Raw genomic sequence first — 25,803 nt, 5'->3', positions numbered from 1 at the left:
TTTAACTGCTCTTATTAGTAATAATTCAGATTTAATGACGTATTTATTTACTTAAAATAATTAAGAATAGGTGTTGGAATCATTAACATGACATGATTACTTACTTGAAATTTGAAAAATAATAAAATTAAAATAATGCATGGGATCAAGAGGAGGAGGGTGCGACTAGGATGAAAAGTGATGACTTATATGAAAAAGGTTTACTGTCACTATGATATCGTGTTTAATAGAATAATAACATACATAAGCATTTTTTAACACATCTCATTGTTTTAATAAATTGAGACGCTATATGGTGATGAACCCATTTTATGTCAGTTGGTCTTCTGAGTGTGACGACTTAGCTTGTTGGTCTAAGGGTCCTTGGATAGATAGACGAGGAGCGTAGAACTTTTGGTTTTCATATTTTAACAATGAAAATAGATGTCACTGCCTAATCCAATTGCTACTAATTTAGTTTGAAATCACCTTTAGCTATAATCGAACTTAAGACTTTTCACTTACAGCTGAAGAAGAATACCACTATATCGTAGTACTAAATGGCAATAGATCATGTGATTTAGAAACAAGGTTCAAGTAAATCTTGTGGTCTCAACGTCTTGTATTAGGAATTTAGGATAAATACAATTTATGTTTGTCGACATTCTCCTACATTAGCACCCTCACAACACCAGTAGGTACAATCTTGTGATTTATCCCAGATGAATCTCAATTTGAAGGTTACAACGAAATTCCGAAATCAAAGTATAAATTCTTGTACATACGAGAAAGGAGAAGATTACAAATCTCGATGAGCTGATGAATTAAACCACAAGTTTTCCGAAAGTTCCTTGGACAAGCATTCATCAGGGCTTTATACGAACCACGAATGAACCTGTTCAACAATTTCAGCAAAAAGAATCGATCATTACTACAAGGAGGCCAGCAAACCAAGCAGATATAATCCTTTAGTTTAAGCCAACTTGCCAACGAATGGAATATATGTATGAAAGAAAATAGACACAGGTATTTATTGATGTCAAGTTGTAATAACGGAGCAAGCTGAAAGCAGCACGACGTAAAAAAACCAAAGGAGAAAACCATCCAAAACTCCAAATATTCAAGAGTTGAGGCTTTTGATGCTTTTAAAGGAGAAAACAAGTTTGCATGACAAGCTATTGAATCAACCAACACCATTTGTATTCCAAGAGTAAGGCAGTCAAAGTGAAACCCGTGATACACCAATGGCACGTTTACGTAACGGTAATGAAAATATGAGGAATTGAATTGAAGAGGAATTGAATTAAGGAGGAGTTGGAATGAGGAAAAGTCAGAATCGGATTCCTGTTGAAGCTGTTTACTTAAATGTTCTGGAATCGGAATAGAATTCCATAAAGCTGTTTACTAATTCAGCAGACTCGGAATATAAACTAGTATGATTACTAAAATGCCCTTGTCCCAAATCAAATATTTTATATACTTTAATAGGTTTATAAAGGATAGTCTTGGAAATAAAAAAAAGTAAGTGATAACATAAAAGGAACAAAAGTGTCATTCCGATTGCTCAAACAATCAGGAATTGAATTACCACCTATATCTAGGAAATCCAATTCCACCAATACAAGGAATTGAATTCCAAAATTTGTGTGGGCCCCACTGCTTTTTTGACTCCTCCATGTTTAGTAAACACCGAAGTACTCCGTAATCGGAATTCAATTCCACATTCTCATTCCGATTACGGATGCGTAAACACGTCCCAAGTGTTGATTCTCGGAAACAGAAACTTGAGCCCACGAGCAGAATATATAGGGCAGATTATGATTGATTTCGTCACATCTTATCCAGGAAATATGGAATTCTAAGCATGGCTGGACAACAAAATTCCCATCCTCTTACCGTCTACTACACTTCAAAGTAATATACTGCTCTCTAATTAAACATGAACCACCTAAAAAATAAGTCAAAAAAACACTAAAGCAATTATCATAGGTGACAATCATCATCTCTTGACTAGCGGGATACAGACGGACACTTATTCACTTGCCCAAAATTTCATAACTTAACCCACTTTTGGAAAGATTACAAAGAGTATATAGGCAGCTGACACTGCAAAGTGATGCTTAACATATAAGTGGATTGCAGAGGGTATAGATTCTATGGATGATTTACTCTGAAAACAATGAATTATCGCAGATATATCAAAATTTTCAATTTTACAGCTGAACGGGTTTATTATTGTTAAACAAAACGTCGTATACAGCATTGCTAGATGAATCTAAAATATGCACAGAAAGTGTATTCATAATTCTAAAGCACTAAACAGAGAACTACTTACACGCAGGAAGGTGGGACGGGTCAGCAGAAACGGCACAAGCAATCCCCAAGTTATGAAGAGCCCCTTTTATGACTCCACACGAGAAATGAAGATGCATGTTTGGTTCTTGTGCTGCCTTGTTTTCAGCCGCCTCAGCATTTTCTTGAGACAAGTCTCCATTCTCGGAAGGATCAAGTGACATGCGTGAAACCCAACGAAATCGATTATCTTGCAATACAAAAGTACCCTACAACACAAACACCGTCTTAGTCTTATCAAATTAACCTTAACAAAGAACCGATATAGAACCCCAATTCAATAAATGATTCTAAAAAATTACTCTATGATTTGTCTTTAAGTTGTCAATCTGCTTCTTGAAGAGCTCGGACCAGAAATCCTTGCAGATGAACTTAATTGCATCCAGATGATCAGTAAACCGAGGCCGCTCCATCGTGTACCTAACAAGTAAAATATAACCATAATCACACTCCTATTCCTACAATTTGATTAGGATTTACAATGAGCATTATTTTGTTTACTTTAAGTTACAAGCAGACCTAAAATAGCATAGGATTCAATGCCACATACATGTGCTTTCCTTTCCCACATTTTCCCAGCAACCAAACACTACCAAATCATGGGGAAAAAGAGAAAAAAAAAATGTCGAAATCAAACACTTCCAAATACTTTCCCACATTTCATCAGCAACGAAACACTCTACCAAATCAGTACAAACCAAAAAAGAGAAAAAATTTCGAAATCAAACACTTCGAATTACTTTCCCACATTTTCTCAGCAACCAAACACCCTACCAAATCATTACAAACGGAAAAAGAGAACAAATTTCGAAATCAAACACTTGGAATTAATTTCCCACATTTTCTAAGCAACCAAACACCCTACCAAATGATTAAAAACGGAAAAAAGAGAACAAATTTCGAAATCAAACACTTTGAAAACATGCATTTTCAGATCTAAAAACCCAAAATCTGTGAGATCAAACAAAGCCAATTCAATTACAACGAAATTAAGGAACAATTAGAGAGGGCGGGGTGGTTGGGATAGAGTGCGGGAAGGTGTACCGCTCGGAGAGCTGGTGGCCGACCTGGTAGCCAATAGCGTCGATCCTACTGGCGGCGAGCTCGGGCTTGTTGGCGTATAACCGATTGCAGTACATGGAGACCATCTCTGTTAGTAGACTATCCACGCAGCTCTCTGAGACCTCCCACCCCATCTCTCTCTCTCTCTCTCTCTCTCTCTCTCTCTTCTCTGATTTTTCCTTTCTAAATTAATTTTTATTTTCAGAAAAAGAAGAAAGAAAAATAGATTTTGAGAGTGGACTGTTGAGCCTTATAGAAATATGGGCATGTGGGTATGTGATAATTGGCCCATTGGGCGACCATACGACATTTTAATGGTGAATAAAAAATATAAATAATTTAGGGTTAAGTAGGATAACTATCGAATTTTAGGAGGTAATTTCAAATTGGTTCTAATCTTTTAAAACATTCTGAATAACTATTTAATGTTTAAAAAGTAAAGATTTGTTAGGTTCACTAACGTTAAGTGATGTTATGGACAATTATTAAAGCATGGTTTTACTCTGAAGTCGTCTATAAAGCTTTGAGTTTCCAAATCGACGCATTTTAGCTAAGCAAATTTATGGCTTAACTTGGTTGAAAGGAATTGGTTTGGTGAATCAAAGCTCCAAAGATGACGATTAATAGAGACTAACTTTAGTGTTTGTCTACCTCACCATTTAATGCTAGAAACATCATCAGTTAATGTTGGTAAAGTCATTAACGTCGGTGACCTAACAGATGTCTAATTTTTAAAACGTTAGATAGTTATGTAAAATGTTTTAAAAGTTGAGACTAATTTGAAATCACCCTAAAATCTTTTTGATCCTTCAGTAAGAGATCTTTGTTAAATTGATGGTATCAAATCATCCTTTCACCTTGCATTGGTTTCTTGAATTTTAATGGAGATTTTTCACAAATAGACCAAAATGATTGGCTGTAAACAATCTCAGAAACCACTTTTGTCAATTTAAATCTCAACAACCAAAATGAGATGTTTTGAAAATCTCACATGACACACCCCGATCGAGATCAGGGCATGCTGGCCGTCACGTGGAAGTGACGTAATCATGTGCATAGTGCGGAAGCTAATAAAATAATAATAGAAGAAGTACGAATAAATAAAAAAAAACTAGCATACATAAGGTAATAGAACAAGTGCTAGCGTAAGTGAGACACAAGTTCAGAGCAATAAGCCTAACGCAGTCCAAAGAAAACGACGAAACAACAGTACACTCGAAGGTGGCCCTACACTGGTGATCGTCTGTCAGAAATGCCGGGAAAGCCCTATGGGAAACCACCAAACCTGCTTGACCGCTAGAACCTGGAGGGGCGCAAAACAAAAAGCGTGAGTGGGCAAAAACAAAGCTTTTCGAAAACCATTTAACAAATAAGTTCTAACCCCTCGCCGTAAAACCTGTATACTTCCCAGAAAATAAACATACGTACGTATATATAGATATGCCAATTATGCTCAAGAATATGCCATGTCGGAACCTCAGGATGAAATGCAAGTGCTCAGGTATAAATCATATCAATAACATATAATCTGGCAGCCGGAGTCACCTAACGTGACCTGTACGGTTGCATCTAGAGCTCAAATCTTAATATCAAAAACTAAACCTGCACACGAGTCGGAACCACCTAAAGTGGTTTGTACGACAGGCCTAGGTGTAATACATATAAACGCTCTAATGCTACGATCACGTGAAGGCTGTGCGAATAATCGCGGGTCACCTACGAGTCGGAACCACCTAATGTGGTCTGTACGACAGGACTGTGCACCTAACTTGGATCCAAGCTGAGCGTATGGTGCGGGAGGTGAACATCACGTGAAGGACTGTGCCCTACTCTGGGCGGGAGCACTAACACCGGGGGTGCAGGTTATGAGCTCTCTAAACATCTCGAATCGCTACTGAATGTAAACATGAATAACACTTACCTGGCACTTACCTGTGCGTCCACAGCACCCAATATGTATAGGTATATATATATATATATATATATATATGCAACTAATAATACGACTAATGATGCACAACAACGATAATATAATGCATGGCATAAGGCAAATGACAATTCAAGTCAATATCTGGGAAAAATATAAGTATATAGGTATATACGGAAAACCAAAAGCCCACTCACTGGTAAGTGGAAGGGTCGTAGCCCCCCTGCCTCAAGTGACCACGCTCGTCCTCAGGGTACGTCTCACCTATATGCGAAATAACTATAAAAAGGTTAATTTTAAAGCACATAACCAAACTTTAGAAATAACTTCTCATACATTGCTCAATTGGGGTGTATGAATACACCAACGTGATCTACTCAACCTCAGGAACATCCTCATATTTTTAAAATAATTTTTCACCGCCGCACGCGCCCCCATGCGCTGGCCAAGGCACGGCCACACGCGCCGGCCACGCGCAGGCACGTGCCTGGCACGCTGACGGCGTCAATTGATGCCGTAGGGAATATTCCGTCAATTTTAACAGATTCCGTCAACGGCGTTAAGAATATTCCGTCATCTTCTCCGGCGAGCCTCCGGCGCCGGAAAATCGCGAAAACTTTAAACTTCGATATCTTCTTCGTTTTTCATCCAAATTTCACAAAATTTGTACCAAAATGAAGCTTAGAACTAGAGGAACACAATCATACCACTTTCAAGTGCTAAAAACCACGAAATCTCACCTGGAAAATCACCCTAACTCCGGCCAACTTCGAAACTCGTGATTCCGACGTCCAAATTCTTCAAACGAACCACCCCGAGCCTCCTAGAGACCTCACCAAGCTACCTACAAGCTTGAAATTCCCTAAAATGTGAGAAATCACGTGTGCATGAACAGTACCTCAAATCGGACATTGTGGATTTGACGTGAAAACGATGGTGTTCTTACCTGGAAATGGTATGGTTGGACTCCTACAAGCCTCACGAGCTCGAATATGGCCTTGGTTTCCTCGATCTGTGGAAGTTTAATGGGTTTTGGGTGTGTGTCCGTACGTATATGGTGAATGGGAAGGGAAATGAGGCTCGGGACAATCACAAGGAAAGGGACAGAAAGGTGTGGGGTGTGGGAGTGTGAGTGTGTGGCCCAAAACATGCCAACACAACACAAAAACAACCAATAAACGTAACGAAATCGAAGTAGGGGCAAAATAGTCTTTTCACGTGTACGTTGTAATATTTCTGGGACGGGCTGTCACATCACATATCATTTTGACTAAAAAAAAATAATTTTTTTTTCCTTCTAAAAACAAACGGATTTGTTTTTCCCAAACATAAATCACCACTGACTAAAATTTATAATCAAACCAATCACAATGACCAAAAAAATTGAAATCGTGGCACCAGAGAAATTTTTCATTACAAATTTCTATAAATTTCATCGAAGGCATCGATAGCGATCTATCAATCGTTATTTCCATAAATTTGCATATCAATATTTTAAACATTGTCAATATTCTTGTAGTTGAAATCAACTAATAATGTGACATCAACAACGAGCTCGTGAAGTGGTATGTTCAAGTATGTGGACCGCGGACAAATAAACATACAAGTATGTTAACAAAACACAATGTGAGAAAGACTTACAAGAGACAAAAACCAAAAGAGTCACCAAGAAAGTCAACTTGAGTATGAATTTCTCCATTTCTCATTTCTGAGAGTCGAAATATGTGATTAATAATGAAATTTCGAGTACAAGATGAAATTACGGAGATTGATGTACCCTTATTTATAGTAGGAGTACCATTATTTTCTAATTACCAAACATGGTAATGAGTCAAATGATTGGAAAACAAAATCTTCTAGATATGGTAAACTATAAAATATTTAAAATTCTATTTACCAAAATGCACATGAACTAATTTGGTAGCAAATAATGGTATGCTTTTTTCGTTTCTAAAATGAATTTTTTTCCCTTGAAAATATGGATGAAATCAAACAAATCCAATCCAAATAAAATAAAATTTTAAGGGAACATTTAAAGAGGCCATGGCATAAAAGGAAAAAGATTTTCATAATGCTCGAAACACGATTACATACGTTATATATAATTATACAAGTCAAAGAGTTGGTGGCCCATCGGAGAGTTGGTGGCCAACATCGTAGCCAATAGCGTGGATCCTACTGGCAGCAAGCTAAAGCTTGTTTGCATATAACCGATTGGAGTACATAGAGATCATGTCTAGGAAAATAACTTATATGACATCAGTTTATTGTTATTGTGACGTATCGACCCGATAGTACATTATTATACCAAGACACTATATGTCGACACACCGAATCACTCCATGTATTTAATATTTTTTCATTTTAAATTAATGATTAAACAAGCGATTAACATAGCATAAGACCACGATCATCAAATATAAACACCATTAGAGTAGGACACATAGTTTCCTTCAAAACACCATGCTTTCAAAACAAGGAGTACATAGAGATCATGTCTAGGAAAATAACTTATATAACACTAGTTTATTGTTATTGTGACGTCTCGGTCCAATAATGCATTATTACATCTAGACGCTATGTGTTGGCACACCGGACCGCTCCATGTATTTAATATTTTTTTCATTTTAAATTAATGATTAAACAAGCGATTTACATAATATAAGACCACGATCACCAAAATATAAACACCATTAGAGTAGCACATATAGTTCCTTCAAAACACCATGCTTTCAAAACAAGTACATAAGGCAAACCTTACAGAAAACTAAAAAACAGAGTATATCTCTACTGTGAGTAAATTTGGCTAGATTCTCCCCTCTATACCTCATCTGTACATTTATAACGGGGAAGACGGTTTCTTTTATACGTATCTATCTAACTGCCGTCGACGGTTCTAGCTTCATGCACATGTTTTTCAAGGGCGTAGACAGTATCCGAAAGCAACACTGATGATCGCCACCATACAAACAAATAGGAGAGGAAATCCGACATGGACTGTTTTCACATCCACACCTCTTCTACTCAGTCGTGCCTGCAATCATGAACAAGTCTTAATAAGTGCAAACACGAGTGTGCAGCGTTAAAGAGATTAGCATGTGTTCGAAAAACTTGCTGCAGTCCTTAGAAATCCTGACTCGTTTGCTAAACGAACGTTGTTTCTGAAATTTCCTTAATATAAATGTTGTAAATGCAATGCACCTGGCTCAAAATTTTATATTTTGTAAATGCAATGCAGCTGGGTTAAAATTTGAAAAGCGGCCACAACCATTTTCATGGTAAAATATGCGCAGTTGAAGAAAGAACAGTAGGATGAACATTACAACAAACCCGAAATAAAACTTGAAAAACAGTTCAAAACATTTGAGCTCAGATCATTTGACAGTGGGTTATCCAAGCCTTCCACGGGTAATAACCACACGACCAGATAATTCAGACTTCTGCGGATTCATCACTAGACAAACAAAAAGAGTTGCGAGAATATAAAAAAGGAAGGGGTGCGAGAAATGTACTAATTGCTCCTGCATAATTCTCGTTTCTTGAATGCTTGAACTCCTCTCCTCTGTTAGCTTTAAAATAGTAACTTCAGCCTGAAAAACAAAGAACAGAAACCTGGTTAATATTGCATTTTGAAAACTGTTCATGTAGTGTATAACCACTGAACAAATTCTTTGCATGATGTAGAGGAATACTGCTAGAGCCTAGAGGTCAGTTTGTACAAGCAACGCACGGACAAATAATAAGAACCACAATAATATCATATGTTTCGAAAGAAAATTCTGTTCAAGACCAAAACCTGGCTCAGCTTTAATTCAAGTGCATTTAGCTTTGATTTCATCTCTTGGATATCCTTAACTAACTCCAAATCTTCCACAATCTTTGTTGCATTCAACTCCACATCTTTTGCCAGTTTAAACTCCATAGCCTTCGGCGGTTTCAATTCCACATCCTTTGCTGATTTTAGCTCCACATCTATTACTTGTTTCAACTCCGCCTCTTTTTTTGGTTTCAACTCTGCCTCTTTTTCTGGTTTCACCTCCATATCTTTTTCTGGTTCCAATGCCTCATATTTTGCTGGCTTCAGCTCCACGTCTTTTGTTGATTTCAACTCAAAATCTTTTTCTGGTTTCAGCTCAACGTCTTTTTCTGGTTTCAACTCTACATCCTTTGACGGTTTCAACTCAGTTTTCGTTGATGGGTTTGGCTTCTCACTAGTAGCTGTGAACTTCACATCATTAGTAACCTGGTCCAAAATAAGAACCCAAAAATGAGATTCCGGAAGTGAATTTTGCACCGTGTACTTGAACCACAAACAGCATACCAAGAAAATATTCCAACTTCCTGAAAAAATTCTACTACGCTGAGTTTTCTGCACGCCCATGGGAGGGAAGGAAGGGAGGGGAGGGGGAGCGGGAGAGAGGAAGAGAATCAAACACTGCCAAATAGATTCTCTAACCTTGTTCAGCGGAGGGGGGATTTCAACTCCACCAAATTGATCTTTTAGAAATGAGTGTTCATGACCGAGCCCCTGCTTCAAGTCTACCTTCATTGGTGACAGCATTGGTGAGTTGGGTGGACTAACGAGGGTAACTCTTAGCTTTTTCTCTTCAATGTACTTGCCACCATCTTTAGAAAACTGTGAATGCAAAATATAAACTATGAGAAATCAATACAAAATCTCAAGACCAAAAATAACTACCAAGACTTTACCATGCTAGATGTAATATCCTCGTCAGTTGTCGCAGAAGAAACAATCGTGCTCTGGATTAAGAACTTATCTTTGCAATCCATATCTGTCATACTGGTTCGTGGTGCTTGCATCATAACTATGTTGACAAAATTTAAATGGTTATAACAAGACCCAGTAAAGAAGAAAACTATCAGAAAGTTATGCAATTTAAACCCAAAGAAATGATGTCATTACATTGTGATGAATCACATGCCAAAAAAATGATGCCTAAAGCATGTAAAAGCAACCCGAAAACCTTATAGTAGTAAATGTACTCTATCCACGAGGAGACAGCATGTATAAAAAATGTCAATGTACGGTTAATCTTTTTCTCCTGTCATCTTAAACCAAAAATTCAGAAGTGGAACTTAAGTGTCAAAGTTCATGCTTCTCTACATACCGACAAAGTAATATTTACATGAACAATCAAACATTAACACGTGCTTGAAATGTACCAAATGAAATACACGAAAAAGCATACCTGAAAACTCAGAAGTTGAATTCGGCAAGACAACACCAACATTTGGGCGCACACAGTATTTCTTAGGTGATGTAGTCTTAACCTGCGAATTTCATCACTAAATTACAACCCATCTAATATTTCATCATACTCAACCAAATGCACGTATGCTGTTTTCACTAATTTGAAAAACAAACAAATTGCAATATGCACCTTAAAAGCAACATAGTTGTCAGTCAGGTTGGTAAGCCGAATCGAGCATGAGCTTTGCTTCTTCAATTCAACTACGAGAAATATTTCGCCATCAGTTTACAATTTAAAAGCAATGGACAAACAAAACATAACATATCTAACAAGAACGTGAATCAATCTGTTCAGTGTTCATAGTTTCAAAATCGATCTTCTGTTCGGTACAAAAAATCTAGAAAAGATGTAAACTACATGATATCAGCAAAACCAGTAAGTCAGCAACACCAAAACGTTAAAAAATTTCAAATAACGATTATTGTAGCGATCGAATAAACACTAAATCAAAAAGAAAATGATTAGCATTGGTCATCAATCAATGACGAACTTACATAAGAACTTCAATTCCTTTGGCTGAATCTCTAACAGCTGCGTACTCATTGTTACTGCATAGCAATGAAACAATAAAAATATAATCAGAAATAAAAAATTCCTTCAGAGTCCACATATATGATAGTATATGTTAGCGACTAACCGGCTGTTTGGTTGCTGAGAAAATCTCAGAAACAAAAATTTACTAATCGATTACGAATATGATTCAAATTATCGAATCCTTGGGGTCCCAGCAGAATAATAATTAACGAAAAGTCACGAAAAAGTTTTGGAGCACTAGATCCCAAAACAAAAAGAAGAGATTCGCGATTCGCGATTCGCAATAAAGTTTGCCGCGGAAATCGAACTCAATCAAATTCCATTTTCCCGCACTCTGCTTTTTTTTTCCTTTTTTTTTCCTCAGCAACCAAACAGGACACAACACAGACCAGATAACAAATCAAGTACAAAATCACTAACACAGCGTTCAGAGAGAGAGTTGACTCGCTTCTCACTCACTCGGATCGTCAGAACGCGTTCACCGGGGATGGACTTCGGAAAACGACGACGTTTGGATCACAGAGAGAGAGGAGGAGGAGGGGAAGTTGCGGAAGCGTTTACCGAGGGAGAAACGGTGAGGAAGTAGAAAGGCCGCGTTTGGATGAATTATATAACATAATCGATGGAACAAGGATGGAAAGGTGATTTGGTGGAATCGATAAATCCAAGCAGGTGGTCAGTCGCTGGATTCTAGAGAGAGAGAGAGAGGGAGGGAGAGGAGAGAGAGAAGGGCGTGTTTGTGTGTGTGGTGGTCTGAAGTATTACGGTGGAAGCTTAATGATCTATTGACGGGGAGAAAGTGACGGGCAACCAACCCGAAAGTAGTATTCCTGCTGGCGAGCGTTAGTTGTACCCGCCGTTAGGACGGTGGGAAACTCCGTCTTGCTCTTACTGGGTCGGGTTCTACCGACTCCTGTTTTCGGTATTTTACCTCAATGGGTCGGGTTGAAATGAGGCGGGAGCCCAAACAAAGGAAAAACAGGCTCCGGGAAAAGTACACCAGATCCCTTCATTCAAATATTGACACCGTGGAATGTACGATCTGGCAAGTCCCTCCTCGCTAACCGCTCCTAGTTGGAAAAGAATCCTCCTGGGGATCTGGAAGATTCTGCGATCATGTCTGTTCTTCTACATTGTACGATCAGAAATCATTTGAAATTTAAAATTAAATATAAATAGTATCTAACGAAAACTGACTGCACTATATACGATGAACGGTCATAATCGCCGGATCCCCATGAAAAAGATTTGGCAAGAATCTTTTTTCCTCCTAGTTATTGAGATTCACTTTAAATTTTTGTGTTCGGAGCTGTGGAGCGAAAGATTTGGATTGCTCAATTTCAATCATACGCCTTTTATTGGCCCCACTAAAAATTCTAAAAAAATTGAACGGCTCGGATCTATTTATCTTTCTCTTCAACGATCAGAATTTCTTAGTCGGTAAAGCTTAGGGCATAGAGATTTGAAGTGGATCTCTTTCCTGCTATAGGCACGTCCAAACTACAACGAGTCTATTTTTTGGGGGTTTGCTTCTATAACTGCTTAAAGAGTTTTTTAGTAATTAAGAGCGTTTATAACATCTTCTTCTTTTAGTGTAAATAATATTGTTTGTTGAAAAAAAAAAAAAAAAAAAAAACGTTTATAACGCTTAAAGTATTTATATGTCATAAAAGCATTTTATCGGACATACAAGTATTTCCATGTGACCTCGTGTGATTGGTAAATTAATTCAAATATCAAAGCATCACATCCTTTGACAGTAGCTCATCGTGGCATTGGAATCATATCTCCAACTTAAAGACTTTTTGGGAAGACTATAAATATTCAAATTTTATGGACGAGAATTTCCGTCCAGTCGAATTGAACCAAATAAATACTGATTATATTGGGCTTTTGCATAAAATTAGCGAACAAAGTTGGGATGTGACAAGGTTCGATAGCTATAACATCAAGGTTAAAGTTCCTTAAAAGTTAAAACAAATATAAAGGTTAAGAAATGCTTGGAGGACTCTTTTAAAAGTATAATTTTTTATGAATTTTTTTGTCACTTTATGTCTTTAGCACAAAGTTTTATAATGTTAATATGAAAATTAACGTTAAACTGTGAGAAGACAGACAGTTCATAGAAAGATTCACTTTGAGAGGGTCCATTCAGCATTTCTCAAAACAGTTTTGGGAATGTTTTTGCTCCTCGCCTTAAGTGATAATGATGCTTACCACCCTATTTATAATCAATTGATAAGTTTAAATTTCAAGATTCGTGCGGTAAATAAACATAAATATCAAAATTTAAACTCATCCAAGACACAAATTTCAAAATTTAAACTTATCCAACTGTGGCAAATAGGATAGTGAGAATTACCACTACTTGAAGATGGTTAGCAAAAACGCTCCTAAAAGGTTTTCATAATTTTTTGGGAGAAGCTATTAATTTGGTCATGCAAAGGGAAGGCCAAGAAATTTTTGTTGCATATCCCATCCGAATTTCTTGCTCATCCAAAGTTAACCAAATTAAAAATTCAAGTTCAAATGATTCTATTTTAAATCAAAAATTCGAAAAAAAAATATACTACATAGTTTACGGCTCGTTTGAGAGTGGAAGCACATTGGTGCATGAGTGCTTTTGTAATAAGTAATTTTGCTAGGAAAAAGGTTTCAAATATTTACTCGAAAAGCATTTGGAAGTGGTTCAGGAAGAAACGTTTAAAATGTGCTTCCACAATTCAGAAATACTTTTAACTTTTAACACTTAATTTTTGGAATACACTTTTTGATGTTACAAAATGTCTCAAACAAGCTCAGTTTCTATATCACAAATTGATATTCATGAAGTAATATCGCTTATGTACCTTGGTACGGGTTTGATTTTCACAAATCCTCCTCTTTTTAGCAATTAAACGCGGTAACGTTGTTGTTTGTAAAAATTTAAAAAAAAAAAATTCAGAAGTTTAACAACCAACTTTTTCAGGCCCATTAAGTCGAAGTCATTTGTACCGTCGGTCCATGACGAGCCAGACGACCATTTCAACAGTCACTCTGTCTATTGGCTTCCCCGCTTCACCCTCTCTTGCCTTCTGTCACAGTACACGTGTCAACCACATAATCCTTCTCACCGCTCCATAAATACCAACCTGCCAACGACCTCTCTTCCCCAGTCTCCCGTCCTCGGTCCCGCCGTCTGAGTCTCTCCCCCTCCTCCCGTAATTTGATCTCGCCGGAGCTCTATCAATGGCCGCCGTCACCGGAGCTTCCTCGATCTCCCTCCTCCGCTCCGCCCCCCAACAGTTTCACCAAAATCTCGTAAACCCCATTTCTTCGGTTTCACTGTTAATTTACAATTTTGATCATTTTTAGTTTTTTTTATAGTTAATTTTTAATTTTAGTAACAATTAATCATGTTGGTATAGTTTTTGTCGATTATATAGCTTAATATTTTGTTGTGTTGGAATTATGTGATTTTACATATATACGATGCTTTTGGAATTATGTGATTTTACATATATAATTGTATTTTTGAAATTCTACCCAATTGCGCATGTTTTGATTGGTACTGATAAAAAATGCACGAACAATTTGAATTTTACTGAATTTTGTTGAATTATTCATTTTTGAACAGGCTTTATCCAGGACAAATGGTTTGAAGTCAGTTTCACTTGCTGGTTATGGAAGAAGCTCCCTTTCTTTCGGGTTGCAGCAACGCTCCTTGCGGCTTCGTGTTTCCTGCGCTGTATGTGTTTCTGTTTGAATTGTTCTTATTTTATGCTTAGATCTTTACACTTTGTATTTTTCATGGACAATAATTTGGTGTTTCGTCGGAAGTGTCAAAAGTTTCAGAGCTCGTTTGGATGTGCTTTTAAAATGACCGAAAACGCTTTGGGTGAAAATGTTTTTAGAATGAAATTTTAGTAAACATGCAAGTAAATCCTGAAAAAACATTTAAAGTGCTTCCTGGTGCTTCTTGCAGAAAGCACTTTAAATGCTTTTGAAACCCAAAATTTTTTTCTCTAAAAGCGCTTTCAGTCATTTTAAAAGTACATCCAAACGAGCCCTTAGTCTTCAAGTTCAAGGTTTGGTTTATGTGCACAATTCAATCCGAGCTTTATACTTGCAACGCAACAGAGTAAAGCTTGGTTTTGTAGTGAAACGTGAACATTCTTTTGTGAGAAAGCCGGCCTTTATTTGAAAAACGTAATAAGTTGACAGTCATCGTGTTGTTGTGAGTTGTAGTAATGCTAACTGTTTGCCATTGAGCAGGCCAAACCAGAAACAGTGGCAAAGGTGTCTAAGATAGTAAGGAAGCAACTTGCATTGCCAGATGACTCTGCTGTTACCGGCGAGTCAAAGTTTTCTGAACTTGGAGCTGATTCTCTCGATACGGTACATTCTATAATTGTTAATATGTTAACATGCTACTTGACACATTGTTTTTCCTGAATTTTGTCTTCCTATAAGCATGGTTTTGCTCTGTTTGTAAGCTAGAGATCAGCCGTTGATTCTTTTTTTTTCTTCCGGTTGTTGTTTATCTGCAAACTTGTTACATATAATTCTTAATCTCCCTTATAATGGATCTCTCTTCAACCGGAGTCGTTCTATCCTGTTCTTGTTGAAATATTTGACCTTTTTATAATTTCAAGTATTTTATTCCTAGGGAGTGAAGAATTAAGAGACCATCAGGATATTTTTTGGCATCAAACTTTAAACTTTTCTTGTTTTTCTATCCGCGTTAGTTACGTTTCCTGTAGTTACGTACATTGTCATATGTTGTACTTCCAACTTATTTTGATGTAAATCCACATCCAGGTTGAGATTGTGATGGGACTTGAGGAGGAATTCGGTATTAGTGTGGAAGAGGATAGCGCTCAGACCATTGCAACTGTGCAGGATGCCGCGGATCTTATTGAGAAGCTCATTGAGAAGAACAAGGCTTAGAAGCGATGGAAACAGAGTCGAGTAGTATTTTCATATCCTAGCCTGCTTTAGAGATAAGTACTTGGTAAACTGGTTTTGTACTCAGTCGTTTTGTGTTAATCCGAACCTTGTAGTTGAGTGGTTTTCTTATGAAGTTAAGAATTTTCGAGTTTGTGTTATGTTTTTCGATCCCCTTCTTTTGCTCAGTGGAATTCTGATCACTTGAAGAATAACCTTACAATGTCTGCTGACATATTTCAAGTGACATTCTAGGTAGAACAGTTCGCGGAAAAGGCAATTAAACTTATAACATCTTTGCTAGTTCTAAACTAGTCGTGGGCCCTGTTTGAAAATATTTCTTTTAGAAGCACTTATCCTCATAAGCGTTTTTAGTAAAAGCACTAATGCTAATCACATTGAAATGCAAGTGCTTCCAAATAGAATGGCATAACTAGTGTTTCTTCCAAAAAGCTGGATGCTATACTTTTGATAATATGAAAAGTTAAAAACGCTTAAAAGCACTAGTTTCTATTGGATTGAGATCTTCTCTGAATCTCAACACTCAAGAGCCCATATATTGAGAAATTTGGATTACATAATTTAAATTGAACGGTTTGAACACTCTGGAGCCCATAGATTGAGAAATTCAGACTATATGATTTAAGTTGAACGGTTTGAAATTTTTAGTCCGAGTGAGGTGGGCCAGTGTGATGCACTAATAGTGACTGCAAGATTTAAATTGAACGGTCCGAATTTCTTGATTCTTAGATTCCAGAGTATAAAATCCAGAGAAGACCTCAATCCGTTTCCGTTAATCATGTCATTGTATGAGTTGAAACAAAAGAGTTAAAGTTCATTTTCTTTTGATTGGTACGCTATGAACCACGCTTGATTAAGTTGATCAATTCAAACTGGAAATCAATTACTCAAAAACTGTCGATGCATACTTATTGCATAACCAAGATACAATACGACATCATACCAACACCAAAAGGACACAATCAACTCAGGTATTTTGCTATGCAGTAACAGATTGAATTCCTATATACAGTGAGCGTGATAAAATGATCTAATTGATAGAAGAAGCACCGTAAAGATCACTTCGCGAGGTTTTGGTCCGATACAATAAGAAATGCTTGCTTATGTCATGATATGAGATAAAAGTTAGGAAAAAGGTTCTCTATTGATTCAAACGCTGTACCAACGGGCTAGGGATAGAGAAAGAGGACTTCGAGATGGACTTGGAACGGTACATGAACAACATGAAGCCGTAAAATGCAGCAATCACTAGGTTGTGGACAACCTACAAGTCCCACTTCATCCGATGGGCGCGGTCGTTTTCATCCGATGAAGAGTAGCTTGAGACTCAAGGTTCAAATGCGCGTGAATCCGAGATGCAGAAGAGTAATGGTTTGAACTCTGTTCATGTAAATTCATAATCTATTGGTGAGATAATATTTCAGTTGATATCATAGGGCCGAACATCTGCATCAGGGTTAACCCTTCGAAGTAAATTAATGAAGTCGACATTTATAGGTTTGAAATACCTGACAGACGGTCATGTTTGTTGTGTTTGTGTTATTTGTTATCTTAAAGGGTCATATCGTGTGAAACCCGTTATTTTAACGGATTCTTAACAATAACAGGTGATCAGATTCTACTTCCCTGGCGTTGTTTCGTAGAGATTGCTAGGTAAATAACTGAGTTCCCATGTCTGTCCTTCACTTCATACACCTGTTCGGGGGAATTGAGTTCTTCACGAGATAAAGAATAGCTTGCGGCTCAAGATCCAAATGCGAGCGAATATTCAAAGATATCACGGTGTTAAATGTCAAAACTCTATATAAAATAAATCCATTCAAATTTGGAGATTGGACATACCACTGAATAAAAAACAAACAATCAGTTCAAAGCTTCTTGTTTATTTTGTTTTATTCCTACCACTATTCTAGAAATCTCCGCCTAGCACCACCTAGGCCTTTTCTAGACGCTAGGTGGCTAACCACTGTCCCGATTAACGCCTAGACATTTGAAAATTAAGAAAGGACGCCTAGACCGCCTAAGCACCCGCACCCGCCTAGACACCTGTCTAGGTTGCAACTCACTTAGATTGAAAATAGAGAATTTTCCTTTTGCATTTTATTGTTTCCAATAAATTGTAAGAGACTTATTAAACACTTAAATAAACACACATTATATATTTGCTCCCCATATTTTTATTATGTTCCAATACATCATAATATATATGTTATTCTATTTTCTAGTTTATGATGAAATTATATGTATTTTAAGTATAAAAAAACATTAATTTGCACGAAATACAATAAATTTACATATATCCGTCTAGGCACCTAGGCGGTAGGCCCAACTCGTCGCCCGACTAGCTGGCATCTTTTATAATCTTACTTCCCAGCCGCCAATAACTATTTTATCACCAAATTAATTCAAAGAACCGAAGGATCCATTTTCCGAGAGGTTTTGTAAGCCTGATTGTGACCGGGTGTCTAGCCCATTTGGCAGCAAGTCCGACCAAAAAAGGCAAAACCGACGTGAAGACGGCGATAAAAAGGCAGGTGTTATATGATGGTGCAATGTTGGCAACCGCAGTGCTGTAGGTGGTGTATACCCCTATGATGCAGATTTGAAGCTCCAACTGGAGAGGGAAATTGGCTGTGAGGACGATCATGGTGTAAAGAGAGAAGTAAAATCCAATCGAGTTGAGAACCACAAAAATGACGAATGAAACTTCACTATAAGAACCCATGATGGACCTTCCTGCTAAGTGTAATGGTTCATTGCTGCTGCCAGTACCATTACTATTCACGACACTGCTGTCCTGCCAATTTCCATTTGGCGGGTTGAGTCCCACTTGAAAAGTGGCTGTAGCCACTAGTGAAGCGACAACTAGCAGCGCGGTACGTGCATCGCTAGGACTGTCTCTGCCCTTTTTGGACTGGAAGTATTCCCACCTATTTGTCTTCTGTTGCTCCTGCTGCTGCAACTGATGAGTCTCTGATGCCGTGTGTGTATGGTTATGGCTATGAGAACTGAACCCTTGGACACCAAAGTGGACTATATCTCCTGCTCTCAAAGCTCCAGCACCACGAAGGATTGCCTCCATTTCCCAATCACCGGTTTCATTTGGGAAGACCAGATCCAAAGCTGTGAGACCCCTATCGTTTACAGAATTTACTTCCAAGGCTCCTGCAATTGTTTCATTTCCAACTAATCCTTCCACCACCTGCGAGCATTAGTCGACTAACAAATCAATATGGACTAAAATTCTAATGACCATAAGAAAGAAAAATGGGTACTGATCAACGGTTCAAATAGTACTTGCCTGATGTTGTTTTTTCCATGTTGCTAGATGAAGAACTGAGTCGCCATGCTTATCCTTCATATTCAGGACGTTCACCTTGTTCATTTCTGCAATCAATTCCACCAAAGATTTAATCGCTTTAAACTGGCTGCACTTAACAGCAAGGTGAATAGCAGTCTCCCCTTGTACGGTCACATCTTCAACACTTTCTGGACAAGCCATGACCATTTCTCTAATTACGCCTACCCTCCCTCTGCTAGCGGCGTAATGAAGAGGAGTCCACTCATCTCTTCCGTTTAACCGGCAGAGTCTCCGGTCAACTCTCAGCATCTCCCCCACAATTTCCAAATACCCATTGGCGGATGCAATATGTATGGGGCTAAAACCATCGTGGTTCAGTTCTTCGACGTACTCTGGTTTTAACCTCACAATCTCCTTGACAAAGTCGACATGCCCAGCAATCGAAGCAACATGTAAAGGATTATCTGTGGAAGTTAGGGCAAGGCTATGAAGTAGAAGTGGATTCTCTGCCAGCAATCGATGCAAAAGTTGGACATCTCCCGTCTGAGAAGCGTCAAACAGCCTTGCATCCATTGCAAAGGGTTGTGTTGATTGATAAGCACCTCATCTCCATTGTAATGTGTCTATATATATGCCTGAGCAGGTAAATAGTTTTTCACTAGATGAAGAATAGCTTGACACACTCAAGGTTCAAATGCGCGTGAATCCGGGATGCAGCACTCTCATGGTCAAAGAATTCTTCACCGTATGAACATAACCTGTTCGGGTTTGTTAAGGTACAAAATTCCGGGATCAGACACGTAGCAGACTGATTGTTTGAACTCTATTCATGTAAATTCATAATCTATTTACGAGATAACTATAATAATTCAGAATAAAATTAGAATAATCTTTCAGTCGAAATCTCGTGACATCATATAGTGGCCTCAGCGTCATTCGCTGGAAGTTTGAAACAATATTGCAGATACCTGAATGGTAAGGAGTCTTGGAACATAGAAATAACAGTAAACAATGCCAAAACTACAGCACGGGCCCTTTTTACTCTATCGCCGCTGTAATTCGACGCTCTTAAAATTTTCTACTTCATTAGATTAAAGCTACACAATTTATTTCTCTTCCGACAATCTGTAAGATTGGCTCCAAGTTTCGCGCATCAACGGGATTGTCATACGCCATATCAAACAATGAACATCTGATGAAACCAGAACTAAAGCTCATTCAGAACACAAACAATCTCATTTACTGGAGACAAACACATAGTTTAGTCAAACTACTATATTCCTATGGCGGGCGGCTTCGGCAATATTGTAACAACTCGTCCCGTGATTTTCGTAAGAAAATGGGTATTTTTGTGTTTTTCACTAAGTTTGGGGATACCTTCCTTTTTAAAATTGTTTTTATCCTTAATTGGTGAGCCCAAGGGGCCCACCCCCTGTCTTGTTTCCGGTTCCCTTTCCCTTTCCCTTTCTTTTGTTTTTTCTGAAAAGTCTCTCTTCTCTCTTCTCTCTTTCTTCCTCTGATTTCTCCATCCTTTCCCCTCTCGGTGCTATTTCTCCGAGCATAACACACCCACACACACACACACACACACCCATGCTCACGCCTATAACTCTTTTCGAACCCCGTGGTTGTGTTTTGGACGTCAAACCATGAAGAAACCACCTCGGAGACTCTTTCCCAGTTTTCCGGCGAGCACCGTCCCTTTCGAGGCGATTTCCGGCCAAACCACGGCGAGTTGGCCGGCTTGCGAGGTATCAATCTCTTCGTCTCGCTGAGTACTACAACTTTCCTTTTTGTTTCACCTAATTTCATTGAGTATTGAAGAAGTTATGCTCATTTGAATCTTACCCAGTTTCCGGCGGACACCCGTGGCTTCCAAGCTGTTTTCCGGCCAACTCCGGCCACAATGACGGGAAACAAGGGTATATTTCGATTCCTTACCTTCGGGGCTTCAATTTGGTATATTGAATGACATGTTTTGGTTGAGTTTTGAGCTCCAACGGAGCTTGGGAATTCTCCGGCCGAAATCCGGCCTTCTCCCTCTTTGGACTCCGGCGAACACCCAAGGCCTTTGGGCCTTTCCTGCCAAGCCCAAAACCTGGGCAGCCCAACCCAACACCCTTTGTAATTAGGCCTTTGGGCCGTTTGTTTTAGGGCCTCTGGCCCGTTAACCCTAAACCCATGAGACCCAAACCCTTAGGCCCAACCCGGATCCAACCCAAGTCCTAACCCAATACCCAAACCCAATTCACCTAAAACCCAAACCCATTTACCCTAAACCAAACCCAAAACCCTAAAGCCCAAACCCGTGACCCGTGACCCGTGACCCGTTGACCCTGACCCGTTGACCGTTGACCCGGTCAACGGTCAAAGTTGACTTTGACCGTTGACTTTGACCTCGGGGTTGACTTTTTCGGTTTTCGTGCGGGACCCCCCCAAGGCTAATTTCGACGTCCTGAACCCGTTTCCGATGTCCGTTTTCCCAAATTCAACCGTTTGAGTAGAGTTTGACTAAATGTACCGTTTATGTGCTTAGGGGCGATTATCTGTGGCGTTTCCTTCTTTGCTAGATGGCGTGGCTTTTCGACGGCGAAGTACTGTGAGTGGACCCCTTCTAAAAATGCATGTATTAATGGTAGAATTGCATACACAGAAAAGCATGACTTTATGATTATGTTTTATGAAACGTTTTGAGATAATATGCTTACTAAGGCTAGTTTGAATTATTACTATTTTTCCTATAACCCATGTTCTTATAGAATATCTGATGGATGACGATATGATATTTAGAACATGTTTAGAACACTTCTTTATAGTATAGATGATGGATGACTTTATACTATGAAGTTGATTTTCAATATATGTATGTTCACTGGTTTTGTACTTACCTAGTGGTCCTTTCCGCTACGGGACGTAGGGATAGATCCGGTCCGTCCCGGGCGACGGTTTGGTGTTGGCATAGGGCCTGGAGTGTGTTTTCCTCTGACTGTGTGCTCAGAGACGGGGAGCCGGCACGGGGCCTGAAGTGTATTTTCCTCTGACTGTGTGCTCAGAGACGGGGAGCCGGCATGGGGCCTGAAGAGTTATATCGGACATTCACTAGTGTTTATTATTTATGCGAATTATGATTTGAGACATTGCACGACATGCTAGGCTTCGGAAAAACCTATGTTTATCATTATATATATATGTGTTTTCATAAAACCTGGGGGTTAGTATGTTGATAACTGTTTTATTATATATATATCAACTTGGTCCACTCATGTTTGTTTTGCGCCCCCTTCAGGACTTAGAATCGAGGCATACAATCCTGACGTCCAGGCACATTCGCATCGGCATCTTCGAGTCCTCTTGGTGTAGGACCCACTCCTTGGTTTCATTCAATTTTATATTATTTTCTTTTAGTGTTCTAGATTAGTGGTGTGCTCTGAACACGGTCCTTATTTGCATATTCATTATTCTTTTATATTTATAAACCTTATTTATCCCTTGTTTTCAGCATTTGCACTCAATAAATGGCTTTCGTCACCCTCGGGTGTCGGCCAGCACGTGCCTATCCTGGTATTCGGGGAATATCGGGGTCGGGGCGTGTCACATATAGTGCTCCAAGGTACAATTGAAAACTTCCGTTTGTCCATCATTGTGGGTGATACACTGAGTTTTTTCAAAGCATTGTTTGTTGATTTTTGAAAAAAGCCGTCCAAAACTCACTAATGAAAATCGGATCTCTATCGGTGACAATAGATGTTGGCATGCCGTGCAACCGAAAGACCTATTGAACAAAGACATCTGCAATTTGGGAGGCAGAATAAGGGTGCTTGATTGGGATGAAATGCTCATATTTGGAAAGGCGATCCACTACGACCATGATAGCATTACGACTGTGGGTCGAAGGTAAGCCTTCTATGAAGTCCATGGCTATTTCGATCCACACTTGGGTTGGAATGGAGAGTGGCTGTAATGGACCTGGTGGTTTGATGGTCTCATAGTTGGTGCGTTGGAACACTTCACACTCGGCCACGAAACGCTTGACATCATTTTTGAGACCCGGCCAATTGAAATTGTTCGTGATACGCTTATAGGTGCGTAGGAATCGCGAGTGGCCCGAAGATGGAGATGCGTGGAATTCCTGGGGGAAGTGTGGAGCGCCAGGAAAATGTTGTAAGAACAAAGAGGCTAGATTTGTAATAAAGGAGGTCCATTTGGAGTTGGAAAGAGCGCTTACTGTGCGGATCATGCTGCAGTGCAGTGAGGATGTCGTAAGCTTGAGTGTCTGTGGCATATGAAGCTTGAAGCTCTACCACGCAATCAAATAGTGGTATGGAGAGCCCCATCAGGGCAAGGAGTTCCGACCGGAGGGACAAGACATCAGCAGCTGTATTGGAAGCTCCTAAGCGGTACTCCAACGTATAGTTATACCCGAGAAGTTTTAATAACCACTTATGTTGTGCCAGAGTGGTAATACGCTAGTCTAAAAAATACCGAAATGTTTAGTGGTCTGTGAGTATCTTGAAGTGGTGATCAATCAAGTATCGGCGTCACTTTTGGACGTCAAACACGACCGCAAGCATCTCCTTATCATACACGGAGAGGGTTTAGTGTTTGGGTGCCATGGGCTTACTAAGGAACTCGATGGGGTGGTGGTCCTGAGATAATACGGCCCTGATACTGACATTGGAAACATCGCACTCAATGGTGAAAGGTTTGGCAATAAGACCAAGGTGGCGGACGAACTTATGGTAATAACCAGCGAGACCCAAAAAACCCCGAAGAGCACGGACAGAAGAAGGGGTCGGCCATTCCACAATAGCAGCAATTGTATAGGGATCAACTGTAACTCCCTTAGCTGAGATGATATGCCTTAAATAAGCAATGGATTCTTGCCCAAAAAGACACTTAGTTGGCTTTAAATGTAGTTGATGCCACTAGAGGATATCAAATATAGCAGCTAAATGTGACATATGCTGATCCAAAGAGGCGCTGAACACCAAGATGTCATCGAAAAACACGAAGACTGATTTACGGAGCAGGGGCTTCAAGATGGAATTCATCAAGGCTTGGAATGTGGCAAAGGCGTTGGTAAGGCCAAAAGGCATTATAGTGAACTCGTAATGATCGTCGTGAGTGCGGAACGCTGTCTTGTGTATGTCCGGCTTGTGCATAAGAATTTGTTGATAGCCGGAGCAAAGGTCCAGTTTCGAAAATATAGCTGCACCCTTCAACTCGGCCAAGATCTCATTAATAATTAGAACTGGAAAACAATCATTGATGGTGACGGCATTAACCTCGTTGGTGGTGAAATAGGTTATGTGAAGACAGAGCATTTCCAGCGAAGGCAGTGGCGACGACAGGAAGGTTGGTGCATGGGCGAATTTGTTTGTTTTGAAGAGCCTGAGCATGAGCAAGAGAAGAGGGGTTGCTCTGTTGAAAAACAGCATACGAGGCGTGGGTATCGTTGTAAGTGTGTTGATTGGGGAGAAAGAGAGGGAAAACACGACGCTGACGCTGACACCACCACCGGAGCAAAAACTCACCAAGAATTCGAGTTCTTCTTTGTCGGCTTCATCGAAGTGGGTCAAAGTTAGGCAGATAGGGATGCATTACAATGAGTTATCGGCATTGCATTTGTGTCAAGTGATCCAAGCTCACGAGGGGGCAAGTAAAAAAAGCCGATTTTTCAAAGCTAGGTTTTGCAGCTTTGTGTTTTTTGCTTTTTTTCATCCAAAACTGTGAAAAAAAAATTTGGAGTTGAATGTTTACCAAACTCAAAAAAGCTTCCAACTTTTTTTTATACCCACTTTTTTCAGAGCACCTCAATACCAAACCAGGGCTTAAATTTAAAAGCACTAATTTCCACTAATCATTCACGAATAGATTAAGGTTCATTTTTATTTTAACCGGTGCAAGATGAGCATAACAGCAATTGATCAAGTTGATCTTATCAAATTTTAACTCAGTTGCATAAGCACTAAGAATCTCTGAAATACACTTCCATTATTCTGTGACAGCAAAAAGCAATACAAGATACAATATGACATCATACAAACACTTAAACGACACAATCCAAGGATATATTTTGATAATCCAGTAAGGTATTGACTTCTATGTACAACGAGTGTGTTAACCGGATCATCTAGCGACTAAGTTCTAGAGTTCCCGGACAACCAAAACCATCTTCGATACTGCGTAAGCCGTAGAGCGCATACTCTTCCTCTATCTATGGACGAGACTCCATCCGAGAGGTTAGTGCATCACTCCCAATCTGCGTCGAGGAAACGGCATCTTTCATCTCTGAATAGTACACATTCTCCAAATGTAAATCTTCCTCCTGTTTTCATCCAAACGTCAATTACCAATAGGAAACGAATACTAACAATAATACTATCGATAAGAAACACAGAGTTGCAAATACCTGGAAGAAGTCTGCC

At 39.1% G+C, this 25,803-nt stretch overlaps 4 protein-coding genes across 7 annotated transcripts; 1 reads left to right on the top strand and 3 right to left on the bottom strand.

Annotated features, from left to right (window-relative positions):
• Positions 1-571: 571 nt before the first annotated feature.
• On the bottom strand, positions 572-3,590 carry LOC103962874 (trafficking protein particle complex subunit 6b). The gene is made up of 4 exons (XM_009375643.3): positions 3,376-3,590; positions 2,634-2,751; positions 2,315-2,540; positions 572-874 (listed from the first exon to the last, which is right to left on the bottom strand). Exons 1-4 carry the CDS (start codon positions 3,525-3,527, stop codon positions 846-848), a joined length of 525 nt encoding a protein of 174 aa, XP_009373918.1. The 5' UTR covers positions 3,528-3,590; the 3' UTR covers positions 572-845.
• A 4,403-nt stretch (positions 3,591-7,993) lies between these two features.
• LOC103962873 (vesicle-associated protein 2-2) lies at positions 7,994-11,883 on the bottom strand. 4 transcript variants are annotated; one of them, XM_048568541.1, is made up of 9 exons: positions 11,548-11,883; positions 11,088-11,141; positions 10,723-10,793; positions 10,531-10,612; positions 10,031-10,146; positions 9,777-9,956; positions 9,117-9,563; positions 8,833-8,910; positions 7,994-8,354 (listed from the first exon to the last, which is right to left on the bottom strand). In XM_048568541.1, the coding sequence occupies exons 2-9, from the start codon at positions 11,134-11,136 to the stop codon at positions 8,238-8,240; spliced, it is 1,140 nt and encodes a 379-aa protein (XP_048424498.1). In that variant the 5' UTR covers positions 11,137-11,141; positions 11,548-11,883; the 3' UTR covers positions 7,994-8,237. The 4 variants fall into 4 exon arrangements, with proteins under 4 accessions (XP_048424498.1, XP_048424499.1, XP_009373916.2 ...); XM_048568542.1 differs by having other exon boundaries at positions 11,583-11,883; XM_009375641.3 differs by having other exon boundaries at positions 11,587-11,883.
• A 2,379-nt stretch (positions 11,884-14,262) lies between these two features.
• LOC103962872 (acyl carrier protein 1, chloroplastic) lies at positions 14,263-16,214 on the top strand. Its single transcript, XM_009375640.3, has 4 exons — positions 14,263-14,427; positions 14,744-14,854; positions 15,382-15,504; positions 15,928-16,214. The coding sequence occupies exons 1-4, from the start codon at positions 14,356-14,358 to the stop codon at positions 16,054-16,056; spliced, it is 435 nt and encodes a 144-aa protein (XP_009373915.2). The 5' UTR covers positions 14,263-14,355; the 3' UTR covers positions 16,057-16,214.
• A 2,174-nt stretch (positions 16,215-18,388) lies between these two features.
• LOC125470079 (ankyrin repeat-containing protein BDA1-like) lies at positions 18,389-19,956 on the bottom strand. The gene is made up of 2 exons (XM_048568539.1): positions 19,376-19,956; positions 18,389-19,276 (listed from the first exon to the last, which is right to left on the bottom strand). Exons 1-2 carry the CDS (start codon positions 19,946-19,948, stop codon positions 18,467-18,469), a joined length of 1,383 nt encoding a protein of 460 aa, XP_048424496.1. The 5' UTR covers positions 19,949-19,956; the 3' UTR covers positions 18,389-18,466.
• Positions 19,957-25,803: the final 5,847 nt, after the last annotated feature.

Source organism: the organism of the source record quoted next, unplaced genomic scaffold, assembly GCF_019419815.1.
Source record: "Pyrus x bretschneideri cultivar Hongxiangsu unplaced genomic scaffold, Pyrus_bretschneideri_v1 Contig48, whole genome shotgun sequence".
In the NCBI taxonomy this organism is placed as follows: Eukaryota; Viridiplantae; Streptophyta; class Magnoliopsida; order Rosales; family Rosaceae; genus Pyrus; species Pyrus x bretschneideri.
This window is presented reverse-complemented; position numbering and strand designations above follow the sequence as displayed.

What these genes read in the sequence shown, in the direction of transcription:
- LOC103962873 (XM_048568541.1), bottom strand. Translation starts at nt 11,136, where the DNA reads ATGAGTACGCAGCTGTTAGAGATTCAGCCAAAGGAATTGAAGTTCTTA. An exon ending in AGGATATTACATCTAGCATG is followed by an intron (nt 9,957 to 10,030) that starts GTAAAGTCTTGG and finishes TTGCATTCACAG; the next exon opens with TTTTCTAAAGATGGTGGCAA. An exon ending in TTGAATTAAAGCTGAGCCAG is followed by an intron (nt 8,911 to 9,116) that starts GTTTTGGTCTTG and finishes TTTGTTTTTCAG; the next exon opens with GCTGAAGTTACTATTTTAAA.
- LOC103962872 (XM_009375640.3), top strand. Translation starts at nt 14,356, where the DNA reads ATGGCCGCCGTCACCGGAGCTTCCTCGATCTCCCTCCTCCGCTCCGCC. An exon ending in AACAGTTTCACCAAAATCTC is followed by an intron (nt 14,428 to 14,743) that starts GTAAACCCCATT and finishes ATTTTTGAACAG; the next exon opens with GCTTTATCCAGGACAAATGG. An exon ending in GAGCTGATTCTCTCGATACG is followed by an intron (nt 15,505 to 15,927) that starts GTACATTCTATA and finishes ATCCACATCCAG; the next exon opens with GTTGAGATTGTGATGGGACT.
- LOC103962874 (XM_009375643.3), bottom strand. Translation starts at nt 3,527, where the DNA reads ATGGGGTGGGAGGTCTCAGAGAGCTGCGTGGATAGTCTACTAACAGAG. An exon ending in GGCCACCAGCTCTCCGAGCG is followed by an intron (nt 2,752 to 3,375) that starts GTACACCTTCCC and finishes TTTACTTGTTAG; the next exon opens with GTACACGATGGAGCGGCCTC. An exon ending in ACTTAAAGACAAATCATAGA is followed by an intron (nt 2,541 to 2,633) that starts GTAATTTTTTAG and finishes TTTGTGTTGTAG; the next exon opens with GGTACTTTTGTATTGCAAGA.
- LOC125470079 (XM_048568539.1), bottom strand. Translation starts at nt 19,948, where the DNA reads ATGGATGCAAGGCTGTTTGACGCTTCTCAGACGGGAGATGTCCAACTT. An exon ending in CATGGAAAAAACAACATCAG is followed by an intron (nt 19,277 to 19,375) that starts GCAAGTACTATT and finishes TAATGCTCGCAG; the next exon opens with GTGGTGGAAGGATTAGTTGG.